Source organism: Oncorhynchus tshawytscha, linkage group LG07 (assembly GCF_018296145.1).
Source record: "Oncorhynchus tshawytscha isolate Ot180627B linkage group LG07, Otsh_v2.0, whole genome shotgun sequence".
Classification (NCBI taxonomy): domain Eukaryota; kingdom Metazoa; phylum Chordata; class Actinopteri; order Salmoniformes; family Salmonidae; genus Oncorhynchus; species Oncorhynchus tshawytscha.
In genome coordinates this window covers 37,311,739-37,324,104 of record NC_056435.1, presented here as the reverse complement: position 1 = coordinate 37,324,104, position 12,366 = coordinate 37,311,739, and the positions used below count along the sequence as shown (strand labels likewise).

At 40.7% G+C, this 12,366-nt stretch overlaps 1 protein-coding gene across 1 annotated transcript in view; it reads left to right on the top strand.

Moving 5' to 3' along the window:
- camk1b (calcium/calmodulin-dependent protein kinase Ib) overlaps positions 1–12,366 on the top strand; it is an 87,082-nt gene that overhangs the window by 15,102 nt on the left and 59,614 nt on the right. The window contains exon 2 of the mRNA XM_024427039.2: positions 11,655–11,768. Within this exon, the coding sequence (XP_024282807.1) occupies positions 11,683–11,768 (86 nt within the window). The 5' untranslated portion in view covers positions 11,655–11,682. The remainder of the gene's footprint in view (positions 1–11,654; positions 11,769–12,366) is intronic.

Below are 12,366 nucleotides of genomic sequence, written 5' to 3'. Positions count from 1 at the left end.
TGCTTGCATATGTAAGAGAAGAAATCCGTACTGTCCTGCCCACTTCACTGTTGCTCCAAGCAGAGGAAACTGCAGTTCTGAAATACATCAAAAAGCGTGAAGACTTCTGCCTGAAGCCCATACACGCCACAGCGTACATGTTGTTGGACCCTAAGTATGCTGGCAAGAGCATCCTGTTTGGTGCAAAGATCAACATGGCATGTGGTGTCACTACTATCGTGTCTCGCCACCTTGGCCTGGATGAGGGCAAGGTTTTTGGCAGTCTGGCGAAGTACACTTTCAAGCAAGTATGGCAGTTGTGCCAACATATCTCATCAGCCACCTGGTGGAAGGGACTTTTTGGATTTGAGGCTCTTTGCCCTGTTGCCTCCATCATCCTCCAAATCCCACCAACATCAGCCACCTCAGAGCGCAACTGGTCCTTGTTCGGGAACACACACACCAAAGCACGCAACAGGCTGGCCAATAAAAGGCCTACCTAAAAGGCCTACCTCTGCACCTGTGTCAATTAAGGGCACATAACACCGGCACTCAGAGATCATACTGTATATGGCTACTTTCCTTCATCTGCTCTGATCTATAATAACTGAACATGAGAAGAGGATGATGGGCAACTTTGAATGGGATAGGGGCCACAAAAAAATGGAAGTCATCATCATGAGCAAAACATTTTAGTTGTCCCTTTTGACAGCGGATAGAAATGTCAGTTTTATAGTTCATTTTGTGCAATTCTACACATTTTGCCATGGGTGGTAGAGAAAATGTTGCTGTTTTAGAGCAAGTTTGCTACAATTGTACACATTTTGCCAGGGGGCAGAGAGAAGATTTTGCAATTTTATAACTCATTTCATGCAATTCTACTCATTTTACCATGGGGCGGAGCGGAAAAATGAGTTCTCTTACAGCTAATTTCCTGCAATTCTACACATTTGGACTGACATAAAGACTGCTGATGCACAACAACATTTCGAAATTGCACCGTGTGTATTCTGCTATTCTAACTCGCAACAGTAAGTTGAGACCCTGACTGAGTTCCTAAAATGTGTCTAAAAATGTTTTGGTGGGGAAATTAGTTGCCCATCCCTGCACTAGACTATTAAGATGCAGGACATGCTACCAGACCAGAAAGGCCCAGAAGACTTCCTGTGTTACTAACATGAATAACTGACAGGGCTCTCTCTCTGTCACACATTTGACTAGACTTCCTCTTACTGCTTCCCCAAGCAGATTGCTTTGCATGCTGGTCTATGATGCCTACTTCTTATTTCTGTTCCTTTCATTTATATAGTCTTCACTGGCGGGCAAAATTATTTAAAGCAAATACAGTGCCAGTCAAAAGTTTGGACACACCTACACATTTAAAGGTTTTTTACATTGTAGAATTATAGTGAAGACAAACTATGAAATAACACAAATGTTATTAAACAAATCAAAATATGTGTTATATTTTAGATTCTTCAAAGTAACCACCCTTTGCCTTGATGACAGCTCTGCACACTCTTGGCATTCTCTCAACCAGCTTCACCTGGAATATTTTTCCAACATTCTTGAAGGAGTTCCCACATATGCTGAGCACTTGTTAGCTGCTTTTCCTTCACTGCTTTTCCAACTCATCCTAAACCATCTCAATTGGGTTGAGGTCGGGTGATTGTTGAGGCAGGTTATCCGTTGCAACCTAAGCGCAAACCAGATGGGATGGCTTATCGCTGCAGAATTCTGTGGTAGCCATGCTGGTTAAGTGTGCCTTGAATTATAAACAAATCACTGACAGTGTCACCAGCAAAGCACCCCCATACAATCACACCTCCTCCTCTATGCTTCACGGTGGGAACCACACATGCGGAGATAATCCGTTCAACTACTCTGCATCTCACAACAAAGACACAGCGGTTGGACTGTCGTTTCTCTTTGTTTGTTTGAGTTGGTCTTGCCATAACATGGACTTGGTATTTTACCAAATAGGGCTATCTTCTGTGTACCACCCCTACCTTGTTACAACACAATTGATTGGAAGTCACATCTGTTCATTGAAATGGATTCCAGGTGACTACCTCATGAAGCTGGTTGAGAGAATGCCAAGAGTGTGCAAAGCTGTCATCAAGGCAAAGGGTGGCTACTTTGAAGAATCTCAAATATAAAATATATTTGGATTTGTTTACCACTTTTTGGTTACTACATGATGCCATATGTGTCATTTCATAGTTTGTATGTCTTCACTATTAATGTACAATTTAGGAAATAGTAAAAATAGGGGAAAACCCTGGATGAGTAGGTGTGTCCAACTGTCCAAAAATATCTGTTGATTAACCATTTTAAAAGGCTGATAAACCTTATTCAAACCTCTTCAATGTTCCTCTTTTATAAATCGCATCCTGTCATGTTAAAGGGAATATTAAAGTATTTTCAGTGAGGATGTGATGCCTTCCTCACTCTCACATCCTCACTTGCAAAATTACACACAGCTCCTCTGTAATTCCATCACTGGTCATGGTCTCACAAGTAACCAATAGAGTTGGGACCAATTACATTACCAACATGAGTTGGAATTTAGAACAGATAACTCTGGTAACCACCTATTTTTTTACTGGGACTTTCCTGGCTGTGACATTGGCCAGAGTTGTGACTAAAGGCCAAGGCACGGCCCTAAGGTGTCTGTTGATGTGCCCACCTCTGTGTGTGCGTTCACCACGCATTGACACCATGCACCGACACCAATGTGACTAAAATAAACACTACTTCAGCTGACATTAGCCATTAGACCTGGTGCAATTTGGTTCTGCAGATACCAGCATACTTCTCTGGGGTTTCCATGGAGACATGCAAGAAGCCAACTTCAGACGAGGAAGGAAAGGCACCTCCGAACGAACCTGTCTGTCTGTCTGTCTGTCTGTCTGTCTGTCTGTCTGTCTGTCTGTCTGTCTGTCTGTCTGTCTGTCTGTCTGTCTGTCTGTCTGTCTGTCTGTCTGTCTGTCTGTGTGCGCGTGCGTGTGTGCATGCGTGCGTGTGTGCACCTAGCAGCATTGTCATTAGCTGCTGGTGGGGGCTGGTCATGATAAGAAAGAGACAGACATTACATTTCCTAAGGGTTTCATGGGGTAGCACTGATAACGCCATGCAGCCTTCTGTACCCCATCACATCTACGTGGGTTTAGCACATGTCGTGAGATTCCCTGTTTTTACGAGCAACAGGGTTGGGGAGTAACTAATTACATATAATCAGTTACATGTAATCGGATTACAAGAAACTAACTGTAATCGGTTACGTTACCAGCAACAATTTTGTAATCAGATTATAGATACTTTTGAAAAATGATGATGATTACAGTTAGTACTTGAGTTACTGTTAAATTCAGAAATGATTTTAGCAGAAAAAATACATTTTCTCAATTACATTGAATTCAGCATTGAAAAAAGGCACAAGTTTAAGTTTGTTTTTTTCCACGTCAGCGAGTCTGACCACAAGTCAGAGACCACTATGATGAGGGGAAAAACTCACTAGACAAATACTTAACCACCATATTCAGGAGCCTGATATGTAATCATACCAGGCTACTGAATTGGCAGATAAAAACCAAAACAATGTATTATATCATCCTGCATGGCATGCTCAGACTGACAGGGCTTATTCTCACTGAATAGAGTTATTATGATGACATTTTACATAATCGGTTAAATAGTGCCTTCAGAGTATTCATACCCCTTGATTTAGTCCACTTTTTGTTTCTACAGCCTGAGTTCAAAATGGATTAAATTCACGAGGAGTTGATATGTTGAGCTGTTCTATATGGAAGCCAATTCCAAAAATAAAATACATAGACAGTAGATCATACATATAGGTTATGTTTCTTCATTTATAGCATTGTGTGGCGATTTCCGTCTATCCACATTTGTCACGACTTCCGCCGAAGTTGGCTCTCCTGCCTGTTCGGGCGGTGCTCGGCGGTCGTCGTCACGTCATACTAGCCACCACCGATCCCTTTTTCGTTTGTCTGTTGGTTTTGTCTTATTAGTTTCACCTGTGTGTATTTTAGTTTAATTAACGTCCTTATATGTATTAGGTTGTCCCGCCCTTGTTTTGTGCGGGATTGTTTGTATTTCATGTATTTTGGTGGAGTACGTGTGTGTTATTTCTCCGGTCTATTTTTGATCCTGTGTTGGATTATTCACCCTGTATGTTGGGTTGACCGTGTTGTTGTGATTGCCGGTGAATTAACCTGTCGAATCACTTAACCTGCTCTCTGCGCTTGATTCCACCCACCTTGAGAATACGTGACAACATTGCAGCGATCAGCACAGCAGGGCCGCCGGCAAACATGTGGCGAGCTGACATTTGTACCAGCGCTTCTAAAAAATATTGACAGAAAAATGTTCAAGAGGGATAAGTACTGTTGTTTAGAATGATTTGATTCATAATTTTCTTGACAGAACTTTATTGTTGTTTTCATCCTACCTAGGCCCAGGAGTTTCTTCAGAAGATTTTTTTATGGTCCCATGATAGCCCATATCAAAAAATAATTACAGCAGATTCTTTACTATGTCATACCCCGAGGTTAACCTGGTTAGGTTAGCCTACCAGATCTGGAAAAACTTGGCCCCAGGAAACCCACCACTCTGGGTCCTGTAGTGCCACCCTGGGGAGAATCCAGGCAGACCGTGGTACTGCAGGCATTGTTAGCAGAAAGCAGGATCCCCATTGTAGTGAATGGAAAAATGGCGATCTTCCTGGCCAATCTTCGTGTAAATAAAACATTTTTTTGTTGAAGAAATGTAATTGTTTCCTATACACCAGATATATTTCCTTTAACTGATTATTTAAAAGAAAATACACAAAAGAAGATATAAGGATAATTAAATTATCCAGCAGCAGCTTGGTCTTTGGCTACTTTCGCTTTCTCTAGATCTGACAGGGCACTGCCTGTGGTGGAAGGTCTGGACCTATCACCGGGAGCAGCGGGCGTACGCTATCCTGCTTCTTGTGGGCCCGTGAAACGCTCAACAAATTGTGTAAGGGGTGGGAATTGGCAGATTTCTCAATTTGCTTCTCCGGACGTTGTATTGGGCAGTTTAATGGTGAGAAATGTCTCAGTACCTGGAGCAAAAACACTGTGCTATCCAGGAGCACGAGCACATGACATCAGTAAGCTGCTCCCAAGCATTTTAAACCAACATCGGGAAATTGAGTGTATCTGACTTGCCTTGTTATATATATTAAATATAAAATAAATAAAACAATAAAATAAAAATCATAGTTCATGAAAAGATTTGCCATGGGTCCTCAGATCCTCAAAAAATTGCTTGGCCTACAGAGGGTAGTGCGTATGCCCAGTACATCACTGGGGCCAAGCTTCCTGCCATCCAGGAACTCTATACCAGGCGGGGTCAGAGGAATGCCCTAAAAGTTGTCAAAGACTCCAGCCACACGACAAGTGGTACCGGAGCGCCAAGTCTAGATCCAAAAGGCTTCTTAACAGCTTCTACCCCCAAGCCATAAGACTTCTGAACAGCTAATCAAATGGCTGCCCGGACTATTTGCATATTCCCCCTACCCTCATTTTTACGCTACTGCTACTCTGTTTAATTATCCAGGCATAGTCACTTTATCTCTACCTACTGTACATATTACCTCACTTACCTTGATTAACCTGCTCATTGACTCTGTTCCGGTACCCTCTGTACATAGCCTCGCTATTGTTATTTTATTGTTGCTCCTTAATTATTATTTTTTATTTATTTATTTATTTTTACTTCAGTTTATTTTAGTAAATACTTAACACCTTATTTTTTCTTAAAACTGCATTGTTGGTTAACGGCTTGTAAGGATGCATTTTTACTGTTGTATTCGGCGCATGTGACAAATAACATTTGATTTGATTCAATGACATTATGAAGGGCAGCTCAGAACAGCTGAAGATGGATTTTAAAGAACTGATTGGGTCTCTACTTGACACCAACAATAACAATATCTGGCCCTCTGCCCTCCCAAAATCGTGGCATTGAGAAGTTCAGCAGACTTTTAGCCCTCCATAGCTGGCTATGACACTTTTGCAGCTCTGTGGGTGTAACATTTATTGACAGTTTTGATACCTTCTGGAAACAAAGCTATTATAAGGAGGATGGGATCCACCCAAGTCATTTGGGTTCCTGGATTCTTTCACAGCATTCTTTATAAGGCTGCATTGAGACAATGACCTATCAATGACTCAAGCCCAATATATTTAATCCCAACCATTGTGTTGCTGAGATGTCATAATGCTTCAGCAAATGTACATTATCCCAGGGGCACTGGAAAAGACAATGCAAGTAACCTAATTGATATCCCTTTTACTGCCCTGAATTCCTCTGCTGATCTTACAGCTATTGTATGCAGTAATCATATGCCTATGAACCAGAGTTATACTGTTAGCACTGAGCAGGTGTGCCTTAGCAGGAAGTCCACTGTTTGCAGCTCACCCTGCACTAACATACAGTGCATTCGGACAGTGTTGAGAGCCCTTGACTTTTTCCACACTCCTTAGTAAAGGGCACATGAATGCCCACTTAGAGTTTGCCAAAAGGCACCTAAAGACTCTCAGACCATGAGAAACAAGATTCTCTGGTCTGATGATACCAAGATTGAACTCTTTTGCTTGAATGACAACACATCACGTCTGGAGGAAACCTGGCACCATCCCTATGGTGAAGCATGGTGGTGGCAGCATCATGCTGTTGGGATGTTTTTCAGCGGCAGGGATTGGGAGACTAATCAGAATCGAGGGAAAGATGAACGAAACAAAGTACAGAGATATTCTTGATGAAAACCTGCTCCAGAGCTCTCAGGACCTCAGACTGGGGCGAAGGTTCACCTTTCAACAGGACAACAACCCTAAGCACACAGCCAAGACAATGCAGGAGTGGCTTCGGGACAAGTCTCTGAATGTCCTTGAGTGGCCCAGCCAAATCCTGGACTTTAACCCTATTGAACATCTCTGGAGAGACCTGAAAATAGCTGTGCAGCGAAGCTCCCCATCCAACCTGACGGAGCTTGAGAGGATCTGCAGAGAAGAATGGGAGAAACTCCCCAAATACAGGTGTGCCAAGCTTGTAGCATCATACGCAAGAAGACTCCAGGCTGTAATCGGTGACAAAGGTGCTTCTACAAAGTACTGAGTAAACTGTCTGAATATTTATGTAAATGCAATATTTCTATTTTCTTTTAATACATTTGCTGAAATAAAAAAATTAAATGTTGCTTTGTCATTATTGGGTATTGTGTGTAGACTGTAAATATATATTCACTGTAAATAACCTGAGCATGTCTACCTCTGCTAAGTTTCCCAGTAAAGCAATAAAAACAATCAAGCATCCCAGAAATGTGCTAAAATAGCCAGACGACGCTGGGCCAATTGTGCACTGTCCTATGGGACTCCCAATCACGGCCGGTTGTGATACAGCCTGGATTCAAACCAGGGTGTCTGTAGTGACGCCTCTATTACTGAGATGCAGTGTCTTAGACCGCTGCGCCACTCAGGAGCCCAGAGAATACAGTGGTAGCAATACATGGTTATAAGATCTACAGAAAATACAGAAATGCCAACGGTGGAGGTGTGGCCTTCTATATTCAGAACCACATTTCTGTAAAGCTTAGAGAGGATTGTCACGCCCTGATGGGAGATATCTCTGTTTTCTTTATATTTTGGTTAGGTCAGGGTGTGACTAGGGAGGGTACGCTAGTTTTTGTATAGACTATGGGTTTTGTATTGTCTAGGGTTTTGTAGGTCTTGGTGATTTGTATGTTTATGGTGGCCTGATATGGTTCCCAATCAGAGGCAGCTGTTTATCGTTGTCTCTGATTGGGGATCATATTTAGGTAGCTATTTCCCTTTGGTGTTTGTGGGATCTTGTCTATGTGTAGTTGCATGTCAGCAATCGTTTGTATAGTGTCATGTTTTGTTATTTTGTTAGTTTGTTCAGTGTTTCATTCTTTAAATAAATAAGAATGTACGCATACCATGCTGCGCCTTGGTCCGATCCTTATATCGAACGTGACAAGAATCTCATGTTAAATATTGTTGAATCAATATGACTACAGGTTCATCTGCCTCACCTAAAACCCATTCTGGCTTTAGGTGAGGCACATGAATGAAATCATCAACATGTATTGATCACATCTTTACTAATGCTGCAGAAATTAGCTTGAAAGCAGTATCCAAATCCATCAGATATAGTGATCACAATATAGTTGTCATATCTAGGAAAACCGAAGTTCCAAAGGCTGGGCCTAATATACTGTATAAGAGGTCATACAATAAGTTTTGTAGTGATTCCTATGTTATTGATGTAAGTAATATTTGTTGGTCTGTGGTGTGTAATGAGTAGCAACCAGATGCTGCACTTGACATAATTATGAAATTTCTCATCCCAGTTACTGATAACCATGTACCCATTAAGAAATTGACTGTAAAAATGGTTTAATCCCCTGGATTGATGAGGAATTGAAAAATGGTATGGTTGAGAGGGATGAGGCAAAATAAATGGCAAATAAGTCTGACTGCACAACCGATTGGCAAATGTACCGCAAATTGAAAAATCATGTGACTAAACTGAATAAAAAGAAGAAGAAACTACACTATGAAACAAAGATAAATGAAAAAAAGAATGATAGTAAAAACTTTGGAGCACATTAAATGACATTTTGGGCTTGAAGGCAAACTCTGCTCCATCATTCATTGAATCAGATGGCTCCTTTTACTCACGAAAAATATTGCCAACTGCTTTAATGATTTTTTCATTGGCAAGACTAGCAAATGTAGGCATGACATGCCAGCAACAGGCACATGCATACAAACACACAATACGCACTATACACACACACATACACATGGATTTTGTGTTGTAGATATGTGGTAGTAGAGTAGGGCCCTGAGGGCACACACTTAATTTGTTGTGAAATCTGTGTTGTGCAATCTGTTGTGAATATATTGTAATGTTTTTAAAATTGTATAACTGCCTTAATTTAGCTGGACCCCAGGAAGAGTATGGGGATCCATAATAAATACAAATACAAATGGCAGCCTGCAGTACCCCGGTCAACCTTAAATTTGAGTTACTCAATGAGACGGGGCAGCACTGGGCTAGCCTGCAACTTCACTTCCTGGAGTAGCAAAAACTGTGCATGTTATGTTTCCATGAGACACTGTCTTAACCGACTTCATTTGGCCAATGCACAATTGAGTCTTCACATTGGAATGAATGGTGTTGCGTGATCAATGGATTTGTTCATTCATATATAGTCAATGGTGCTATGTCTGAAATCACCACACAATGTTACAAATTAAAAAACATATTCTATGTATTATCTAGTCTGACGTGCATATCTAAAATGTTGAATTACATATCTCTACATTTTGAGATAGTATCGGAAATGGCCTTCCATTGTTTTACGTGGCTCAGTGAAGCCGGCAGCTACAGTCTTGGTAAGCAACTCCAGTGTATATTTGGCCTTGTGTTTTAGGTTATTGTCCCTCTGAAAGGTGAATTTTTCTCCCAGTGTCTGTTGGAAAGCAGACTGAACTAGGTTTTCCTCTAGGATTTTGCCTGTGCTCAGTTTCTTTTTATCTTAAAAAACTCCCTAGTCCTTGCCGGTGACAAGCATACCCATAACATCATGCAGCCATCACCATGCTTGAAAATATGAAGAGTGTTACTCAGTGATGTGTTGTGTTGGATTTGTCCCAAACATAACTTTGTATTCAGGACGTAAAGTGAATTTCTTTGCCACATTTGTTTTGCAGTTTTACTTAAGTGCGTTATTGCAAACAGGATGCATGTTTTGTAATATTTGTATTATGTACAGGCTTCCTTGTTTTCACTGTTGTTAAGGTTAGTATTGTGGAGTAACTACAATGTTGTTGATCAATCATCAGTTTCTCCTTTCACAGCCATTAAACTCTAACTGTTTTTTGAAAGTCACCATTGGCCTAATGGTGAAATCCTTGAGCGGTTTCCTTCCTTCCTCTCCTGCAACTGAGGTAGGAAGGATGCCTGTATCTTTATAGTAACTGGGTGTATTAATACACCATCCAAAGTGTAATAAATAACTTCACCATGCTCAAAGGGATTTTCAATGTCTGCATTTTTTTTAACCCATCTACCAATAGGTGCACTTTTTTGCGAGGCTTTGGAAAACCTCCCTGGTCTTTTTGGTTGAATCTGTGTTTGAAAGTCAATGCTCGACTGAGGGACCTTAGAGACAGTTGTATGTGTGGGGTACAGAGATGAGCTGGTCTTAAACAAATAATGTTAAACACTATTATTGTACACAGAGTTACTCCATGCAACTTGTTATGTGACTTAAGCACATTTTTACTCCTGAACTTATTTAGGCTTGCCATTACAAAGGGGTTGAATAATTATTGACTCAAAACATTTCAGATTTTCATTTGTAATTTATTTGTTCACATTATGGGGTATTGTGTGTAGGACAGTGATACAAAATCTCAGTCAAGGGTTGTGAATACTTTCTGAAGGCACTGTATAAGGAAAATCTCTATACATTTCAGCTGTTTCAAAAACTTTGCTGTGCATTTACTGTTAATACTGTATGAGTGTTGAGCTCAATGACACAATTCTGTTTACACTGCCCTGCTCGGAGGGGGGCAACTGTCGGGCGAGTATTGTGCGCGATCCCCAGAGGTAGCGCTCGGTACGTGATCGTTTTGCAAGTTTACCCAACAGTACTGTCTCGAGAATCGATACCTCTCGAAAATACATTGTGAAAATGTTCTTAGACAGTGCCAACAGAACAGGCTTTAGGCAGTCTGTTTTTTGGTGATAGCAGAGAAGTTAATCTGAGAATAGTGGAGTAAGCTCTGATATAACATTTTTGTCAAAATGGTCTGGTGGGATTTGGAATGTGATAACAATAGCCCACTTGCAGCTAGGGGAGGGATTCTGTCTGTGAGATCTAATTATAAGTAAAACACATTGTATAATGTTTGACCTGGTTGTTTTATTGGTTGATTCATAACCACATCTACTGCCGTTTAAAAGTCTGCATTGTTATGGACCTGCAAAACTATTCTGTCGGATAATAAGTGTTACACCATAACACTTTAACACTCTTAGTTAAAAAAAAGCCACTTGCAACTGAGAGTGCGAGTGAGTATGTCTACTATAGTTACAAAAGTTACACATTTTTGGTGCACAGACTGGTAAGAATAGCAATAAGAGATGTTGAAGGGTGTGTTCATTCAGGATTATGAGGTAAAGGAAGAGCAGGACTGACCGCAAACCCTCGTCACCTGAGGCAATTTGTAGAAGTTTTTACATTCTTGGCGACATTCTAATGGTTTTTTAAGTGTCTGACAGCTCACTTTATCAGACTTAGTTTCCAGGTAAGTCTAAACCATTTGTGTGTCAATCAAAAGGTGCCAAAATATGTACAGTCCAGTTACATTTTTAGTCATCCATTATCTCTTTGACTTTTACATTTTTTTTTAGTGTGGAATGACAAAGCTATTCTGTTATCATCAAAAACAAGAACCCTTATTCTTTCAATTACAATTAATACCTAGACAAATATTCGGGTACACAACTATCCAGAAAGAGTGTTTGTCTGACCAGTTTTTCCCTCATGTTGAACAGTGAGTGATTTAAGTTTCCCTCCTCTTCTCCAGTATTGTATCCAACCACCAGAAAAGAAAGATGCCTTTGGGTGACGATGGACATTCTTGGAAGAAGAAAACGTCAGATGTTAAGGAGAATTTCGACTTCAAGGAGATCCTGGGGACGTAAGTGTTGAAATCATATCTCACTAAAGGACCATTCTGTTGTTGAGGATATAGTTTAATAGTTAATATACAGTATAACTAGCATGCATGGGTCTGAGCCTTTTGCTATCTCTCTGCTCATCAAAACACCATAAAGAGTTCACACGGAACGCTTAGCAGTGTTATTCAGATTCAGGCTACAACATTATTAATACAGAGGGACATTTGCATGCGTTTTCTGTACCTCTACCTTTTTGCATGTTTAACACTGACTGATGACCTCTTTAGGTATATCGGTCATGTTTAATGCAGGCGTGTGGGTAGAAAGTTGCTAATAGAGTCTATTAAAGTTTGAGTGATTGGGGGATATTCTCTTCAGTGAGCAGTGAGCTCAGATCAGGACTCTACCTTGACGACATGCTCATGATTGGTTATTATTAATGCTGAGGTCTACTAGCCTATTGAAGAAAATTCTCCCATTATTTTAGATTACACTGTTGAGGTGTTTGTGTGTGTGTCTAGGTTCTCGTGTCCTTAGTACGAGTCGGTCTGGTCCAGTTGATAATGTATTCTAACATCAGAACCTGCCTTGCTCTGAGCAGTACTTTGATGTGTTCCA